This window comes from Schistocerca piceifrons, chromosome 8, assembly GCF_021461385.2.
Source record: "Schistocerca piceifrons isolate TAMUIC-IGC-003096 chromosome 8, iqSchPice1.1, whole genome shotgun sequence".
Classification (NCBI taxonomy): domain Eukaryota; kingdom Metazoa; phylum Arthropoda; class Insecta; order Orthoptera; family Acrididae; genus Schistocerca; species Schistocerca piceifrons.
In genome coordinates this window covers 238414392-238423037 of record NC_060145.1, presented here as the reverse complement: position 1 = coordinate 238423037, position 8646 = coordinate 238414392, and the positions used below count along the sequence as shown (strand labels likewise).

Below are 8646 nucleotides of genomic sequence, written 5' to 3'. Positions count from 1 at the left end.
CTTTTAAAAGATGTCACCAGTATTCTAGTTAGACCTGAAAACAATATTTTTATTATTATTTTTTTCATAAAATGAGAAGTTTATGAAACTAACTAGCTTCTTTTAATTGAGAGAGCTGTTTGTGATTCAAAAATAGTTTTGCGTGTTAAAATAATTTTGTCCCAAATGGTAGCTGATACATACATAGTGCTTAGGTCAATAAAACCCTAAACGAATTCCTTTTATTTTACAGTCAGACATTAGTATAACTTGTGGAATTTACTGCCATGTTATACCTTTATATTGTCAAGAATTTAATTCCACATAATAATGCATGAATTATCAACAGTTGACTTGTTTTGCATTACTGCTCATGTGTAACTCCACTGGCAGCAAGGTCTGTGGGTTGCTTGCCTGCTTTGGCGTTTTAGCTTAAATCGTGAATACACGACATGACAAGCAAGTCACTAACTGTTGCTGAGATATGTAAATGCTTCTGATACTAAAGACTCCATTCTTGGCAGTGGGGAGTAATGGTTCCAATAATGATATTTCTGACGACACTTTCAATCAATGTTCAGTCAGACTGTGCAAGCCATTCCATCAAAAATTCAGCCAACATACTTAAAAACATTTCCATAATAACAAAGCATGAAGAACCAAAGTAAAATGTTCATTTGAAGAAATCTTTTAAGCAAAAGATAAAAATGAAATTATTGAGATGACAAACATTGAAGAAGAGATCAAGCATATTTCAGGTTCTAGATTCTTGTTGGTGTATGTCAGTCATATAGCATGTCTACGAAAAGATTGTGCTGGTTACCATAGTCATGTGAGCACATGATGAGTATGTGCACCCAATACTACTCTAGAAATGAATAAGAAGTACCCTCTACTGGGCAGTATACATCAATATAATTATATAACAACATGATATATTTTCTGTGTGTCATACATACTTATATATTACATGAGAAATAAACAAAAATTGTGGAGAGAATGTAACCAGAAAACAGATATCACAAATGAAATACTGAAATCATTAACCACCAACTTCAGTTAGGTGATTCTGTATCAAGTGGTTAAGTCAAACTATAGGGTTTTTTGCATGCTTCCATGTTAGATGTGTTCATACCCTTAGGTTGTCCATATTTGAATCTTGATACTGTATTTAACAGCATTGCTGTATGGTAAAATGTAATACCCATTTTGAGTAATGCAATAAAAATAATAATACTGCTGTAGTAGAACTTGATACTCTCCTACCCACAGAAACATTCACTAGTATCACATTTTGCAGTAGAAAGAAGGAAGGAAGATTAGGGTTTAACATACCATTGACATTAAGGTCATTGGAGACTAAGCACAAGCTCTAAATGACTCAAGGATGGGAAAGAAAAATCAGCTGTGCTCATTCAAAGGAATCACTTGCCTGTACGGATTTACGAAATAAAATTAGTAAGAACAAGTATTTCTTGCCTGAAAGCATCTCATTTCATACCATTAGTAAGTCCAACAAATAATTCAAATACTTTTCTCAGAAGAATATTAAAATAATTTTAAAATATGGGAAAAAACCAAATATCCACCTTTGTCATTTATAACAAGTGCACAGCAAAAATTTAGAAAGAGATCATTACACAATATTTCCTAGTCTATTTTCTCATATTCAACGAATATCATAATAGGGCTGCAGTAGTTGAGTACGGTACTATCTAGCTGTGTATGGTTCTTGATTTCATTCTTCATAAAGCTGTTATTAACAACTTGAGTCATGAATTTTTTACTTAAAATCTATACATGTGTCTAAAAATTACAAGTAGCGTTAATATCTCACTAACTGTTACGGAACTGATATCAAAAAGGAGATGGTAAAATGTTATACGACTACTTCAGTGTCTCCCTTGTGGGTTGGCTTCATGAATGCAATGTAGCATGTACAGAAGATTCATTGGTTCTTTCACTTGTGTCCCATAATTTCATACAAGTTATAAACACATTATCATAGTTTCAAAACTAAGTAATATATTTTCCAATTTATTTAACAGTACAATATATCGACTTGATTACTTCCATTGTATAAAAAAATGATGTAATGTTGGTCCCATTCAGATAACTATATTTTTAGCTGAATGATGTGACAACTATTTAATATAATTAAATACAATTTCAATATTTTAAAAAAGGTATATGTACAAGGCAACTGGTTAAACCTGCTGAAATAATGTAGTTAAATGTGAAGCAATGTCCCCTCCCCTCCCCCTGTCAAAACACACACACACACACACACACACACACACACACACACACACACACACACACACACACACACACACACACCCTTGATAAACAAGATCCAAACTATTAACTTTTATAGAATTTTCAGTAATTAACAATTACTTCTCTGTAACATTATTCTAGCTACCAAATACAGCTATTCCAGTTTCAGAGAAAATAACATTACTGTATTTTGTGACATTATACACACAAAGAAGTTGGGGGAAGGCAAGCAGAAGTAGTTCACTTTAACTAGCTCCCTGTAATACATTGAAGCAAACACTGCATACTCTGACTGGTTTGTTCAGTGCAAACTTCAGGATAGGTACATCTCTGTCTGAGCATTTGCTGCACAGGATTCGGCCACAGTGACGGCTGAAACATAGGCATATAATCAAAAACATTAAATAAGGAAGCAGGTAAACAGAAATTTGAGAAACGAAAATTTTACTGTAATATTTCTCTTTCTCTGGGGGGAAGATTCATATTAAAGAAAATTTGTTTATTGATATTTGAAGTACTGCAGTTTTATTTTCTTTTCCTTCTCTAGTGGACATATAGTTACAGTAAGCTCTTTTTGTTGTATCTGGAAGAACCAGCAGCATCTGCAAACTTTAACATAAACAACATTGTACTGTTTGCATTAAATGAATAAAATGTTCCACTGTACCAAAGACACAAGCTACTGAAACAGAACATGTAAAATGTTGAGTAGCAAAAATGTAAATTTTTGTTACATACTTTTCCATTTTAACTAGGACTTGTTTAGTAACTTCTTTCTCTAAAAATTTGTCATTTGCCCCTCCCAACCCTCCTCTTTCCCCTTATGTATCTTCATTTCATCACCTATCTATCTGATACTCTGCTGTATATGATATATATGTGTATATAATTATCACCACCACTAACACAACCTTCAATTTCTAATTACATCTTCCTTCATTCATTTCCATCTGAATCTGAGCTCTTTTCATCAGTCAAATCTATTATTCTGCCTACCATGAACATTTTCAAATTTTATACACTACCAATTTTTATTTTGTGCCTCGTATACCCTTCACATATTTCTTTTATCTCTGTGATACCTATACAACTTTTGTGTAGGTGAAGCATCTGTGTTATGTGAGGTTCTTTGGAATACTGTATCACAGTTTTGTTTGTTTATTTTATTTGTTTATTTGCACTTTGCTGTATGGCATAAAGTTACTGTTTTCTTACAGATCCAGAGTGTTGAACATTGTTTGTAGCTGTAATTGGTTTGATGTGACCTAGCTTCATTCTCACTAAATCCTCAAAGCACAGTATGAAGCTACTCTTCATACCAGGGCTAATGCCCCTAAATGATGTGGCTATAATCAAATTTTTCTTTAATTGCACATTGAAGTTACACTCAAATTTCTTACGAGACTATAACTTCAAGATTTACTGGTTATTATCCCATTTCATGCTGTGACTGTGTAAGAAATATGCTGACTTCCATGTACACTACTGGAAAGTATCTGGATGGGTTCTAACATATATTGTTATACAGTTGGCATATCATCATCTTTGACTATGATGGCAAAAGTAAGCTTTTTATTCTACTTGGCAAATATAGCTCACCTAAAACTGCAGTATGACCAAACTCAATTTACTATTCATAAGCTTGTAATCCTGAATCACATACAAAGGATTGTTCACAATATTAAACTAACTTACGTATCAGTATAATGCAACTAAAAATTAAAATATAATTTTAAAGAATATTTATTTATTTATTTTTATTTTATGAAGAAGTGGGCTGTTTATAGATTTCTCTAAATTTAAGACCGTGCCAAAGTCTTTTTCTTTGTTTATTTTAGATCCGCTTCATACAATGACTGATGACTTCCCTGTCCTTATTCTACATTATTTGGTGAGGTTTTTGTTGTCAAGTTGGAACTTGACAACCCATCTCCCTGTTTCTCATTATGCCTCATGTGTTTCCTAATCTTACTTACTATAACAAGCAAAATTTAAAACAATCCTAGTTAAAATAATGTCACCTTTTCCATACTGGCTATGTAATTTTTTCTTTAATTCTGTATAAATATCCATTCTTTCTCTGTATTTAACAGTTCAAAATATTTTCGAGTTATTCCTTTTCCAGGATTTGCCAATCATTTCAGTTGTTCAGCATGAAAAGTAACTAGGAAGTTGCAAATCATGATCCATGCGATTCCTTCAATGTTAATGAAATGAGTCTGCTAATGTCTATAGATTCTTTAATGACACAATCCCAGAACACAGATGTCTGGATCAGAATCTTAGTACGGTTGTAATCCACTCCATGTAATTTCAATAGACAATGTCCTGTGACAGCTGACTTGTTAGACTGCTGCAATCTGATGCACCATTGGTGTTCCTGGCAATGATCTTTGACAGTAGGCACTGTCCTCTTATACATGTCTTGCTACATTGGCAGTATATCTAATAAACTCTGGATTTCTGTAGTCCTATGTCATCTTTGACACTACCAAGCTGTATCCCTGTTTTATCTGGTGTGCAGCAGACCATCTTCCCTTAAAGTTTCCAGAGAATTTGTAGTATCTTTCTGAATAATGCTCCACAATCATCCTGAGATTCCTCTTCTATTCCCACCAGTTGTAAAGTGAGTGTAGTAGTACAGCTCTCCGAATTTTCCTCTTCTTGTAGCTATTCTTCCAGAACACCATCCTCAGGTGTTCAAGTTCTTGGTTGAGACTTTCATTGTCTTGGAGGGCTTAAGTTCTATGTATCTATGTTTTAGCATGCCACTGCTATGCGCCATGTGGTGGCAACTGTCCACATGTAAATACAGATTGGTATCCATCTTCTTCTGTAACACACTGTGGCCCAACATACTGTCTGCTCTTCTTTTTATCAGGGGATCTAGAAAGTGGAGGACACTATCTACTTCAGCTTCCATGGTTAATTGATGTTTTGGTGTACAAAACTCAGATGTATAAGGAATTTATTCACAACTTGTCTCTTTCCCATGTAGCCATTTGATGAAGGTGTCTACATACTAGAAGAAACATTTAGTTTTCCACTGGGCTTACTCCAGGGCTTCCTCCTTTAAGCATTCCTTAGACATGTTGGTGACAACATGTGAAAGTGAGCTCCTCATGGCTACTCCTTCCATTTGCTTGCACTAGCCACCATTGGGATGTAAGTACAAGGTGACAATTACTGAACTATATGAAAAAATGTAAATTACATACAAACTATGGTGTGCACACCCTTTATTCAACATGTAAATGTCACTACAGATATTCGGATTTAGGTTATGACATGTTTGATATGCCTGGTATCATTGGCGATGATGAGGCACTGACAAATAGCCAAATTCTGTATGATTTGCTGAAGTTTCGGAACATTGATGATGTCAATGATCTCCTGAATGGCTGTTTTCAATTCAACAATGGTTTTGTGGTTATTACTGACACCTTGTCTTTAATACAGCCCCACAAAATGGTGTCGCATGTGCTCAGATCTGGAGAATATGGCAGCCAATTGAGGCCCATGCCAGTGGCCTCTAGGTACCCCAGAGTTAGAATGCGGTCCCCAAAGTGCTCCTCCAGGACACTTAACACTCTTCTGCTGCCGGCCGGAGTGGCCGTGCGGTTCTGGGCGCTGCAGTCTGGAGCCGAGCGACCACTCCTGTCGCAGGTTCGAATCCTGCCTCGGGCATGGATGTGTGTGATGTCCTTAGGTTAGTTAGGTTTAAGTGGTCCTAAGTTCTAGGCGACTGATGACCTCAGAAGTTAAGTCGCATAGTGCTCAGAGCCATTTGAACTCTTCTGCTTCAATGGGGTCAAGCTCTGTCTTGCATGAACCACATCTTGTCAAAATATGGGTCACTTTGGATAATGGGGATGAAATCATCTTCCAAAACCTTCAAGTAACATTCGATAGTCACCGTGCCATCAAGGAATATCGCACCAATATTCCATACAGCGCATATTAATTCCCATCATGCCTTGCAGCCAATTGTGCAGTTTGACTGGCCTAATGCAAACTGTTCCGAAATTGTGATGATTTTATTTCATATAGTTCAATAATTGTCAACCTGTATAATGACATCAAGATGTGTCTCGGATAGCCCTGTGTCCTGCACAACTAGCAGAAACAGAAGAGGAACCTTACAAGGGTGGTGGCCACTGAATTTATTCCTGTTTGAGGCACATTATCCAGAGAGATAGGACAAACTTCTGGAAACACCACAGGCACTGCTTGGTAATGTGAAAGACAATCTCGGGCTACAGAAATCTGGGGTCTACCAGATACGCTGCCAATGTGGCAAGACATATGTAAGTTGAACAGAGCACTCTGTCTAAGATCATTGTCAAGAACACCAACAGCAATTGCAGCAGCCCAACAAGTCAGTGGTCATGGGGCATTGTCTATCGGAATTACAAGGAATGGATTATGACCTTACTAGATTCTGACGCAATGTCTATCTTCTGATGTGTGTCATTAAAGAAGCCATCAAGATCTGAGTAAGGGAACCACTGATCGAACATGATTGTGGCTACATCCTTAGTAAAATCTGGGATACATAATTAGTCTGATTAAGAAGATGAGGCGATACCCTACAAAAGACTGATTTCACAGGCAGACAATGGAACAGCAGAGGTGACACCACCATGCATACCTGGGTGCAAATATTGTGCCCATTGGACACTGACACCAGGCTATTCACCCATGAACTGTTATGTAATGAAGTATGCCAGGATAAGCTGAAGAAACATACATTGTTTATTGTAAACTCTTGCCTTCTCATAAATAAATGTTTCTTTTTCCTTCTTTGTACCTGTAATATCTTTAGTGATTTCCATACATATTTTTGTAATTAAATAATGGGAGTCTTTTCTTATGTCAGTATATTCTTAATTTTTTAGGATGATAATTATTTGCTTTATTATTTAATTTCTTTAGTGTTTGATAGAATACTGTCAAGTTTATTTCCAGTTCTATTTAGTCCATGAGGACATTTTCTATTAGTTTTCTTGTGAAAGAATGTCTAAACAACAAATTTGCTAATACTTTACAGTAATTCTACTAAAGTATGAGCTCTGTCATTTCTGATACTATATCCAAAGTTTTCTACTGAAAAATCATTTTTCAGTTTTTGTTGTTCTTTTCTATCAGATGTCACTATTATAATTGTTTTATAGGAGGATTAATTGTCATTTAGCACTTTTAGTGGCCCTTTGTACATGCCTTTTGTCTGCTTATTAGAATGTGAGCATAGTGGCGACTACATTTTAATGTTTTCTTGGATTATCTTTTGCTTATTTTAAAAACAAAAGAAGCTGTTCTGTTACAATAATGCCTACACATGAAATTACCCTCTGCTCTGATCCTCCATTGTAAAACAATTGTTCTGGTTTTAGTTCTATTTGATCTTTGTTTCTTCATCACACTTTTGAGAACCCTGCTACATGCCATTTGAATTTACTAATTTCTCTTCCTACTCCACCAACTTATCTTCCCATCCCTGAGATCTTCAACTGTAAGTGGTTGTTATAGTCATCATCGTCTTCAGTTAAAAAATTGGTTTGTTGCGGCTTTCCACACTTTCCTGTACAAGGCTGCTTCCTGTCTGTTTAATTGCTGCAGCCTGCAGCCATCTAAACCCTCTTACAGCATTTGAACTTTGGTCTCCATCAACAATCCCCCCCCCATCTCCCCTTTTCCACTAACCACCATTACAAATTAGTCTATCCCTTCATGCTCCAGGATATGTAATATCAACTGACCCCTTCTTTTAGTCAAATTATCCCATAAATGTTTTGTAACCCCCCCCCCCCCCCCAATTCAATCCAGTATCTCTTCATTAGTTCAATCGAATCTTCAAAATTCTCCAGTAACTTGTTATTTCATAAGCTCCTGTTTCCTTCCTGTTGGAACTGTTCATCATCTATATGTATCACAGACGATCACAGTAAGACTATTTGATCTGCAGTGTCCCCTTGAATTTAAAGTGATGACTGGTAAGACACACTGATTTACTGCTGCCCCGTACCAGTTGGATGATAATATGGACAATATGACGAATGGAAAAACTAGTAGAAGCCAACCTCGGGGAAGATCAGTTTGGATTCCGTAGAAACACTGGAACACGTGAGGCAATACTGACCTTACGACTTATCTTAGAAGAAAGATTAAGGAAAGGCAAACCTACGTTTCTAGCATTTGTAGACTTAGAGAAAGCTTTTGACAATGTTGACTGGAATACTCTCTTTCAAATTCTAAAGGTGGCAGGGGTAAAATACAGGGAGCGAAAGGCTATTTACAATTTGTACAGAAACCAGATGGCAGTTATAAGAGTCGAGGGACATGAAAGGGAAGCAGTGGTTGGGAAGGGAGTAAGACAGGGTTGTAGCC

The 8646-nt window shown here is 36.2% G+C and overlaps 1 protein-coding gene across 1 annotated transcript in view; it reads right to left on the bottom strand.

Moving 5' to 3' along the window:
- Positions 1-1984: 1984 nt before the first annotated feature.
- The window catches only part of LOC124711185 (rabankyrin-5-like), a 431684-nt gene continuing 425022 nt past the window's right edge, over positions 1985-8646 (bottom strand). The window contains exon 23 of the mRNA XM_047241114.1: positions 1985-2631. Within this exon, the coding sequence (XP_047097070.1) occupies positions 2505-2631 (127 nt within the window). The 3' untranslated portion in view covers positions 1985-2504. The remainder of the gene's footprint in view (positions 2632-8646) is intronic.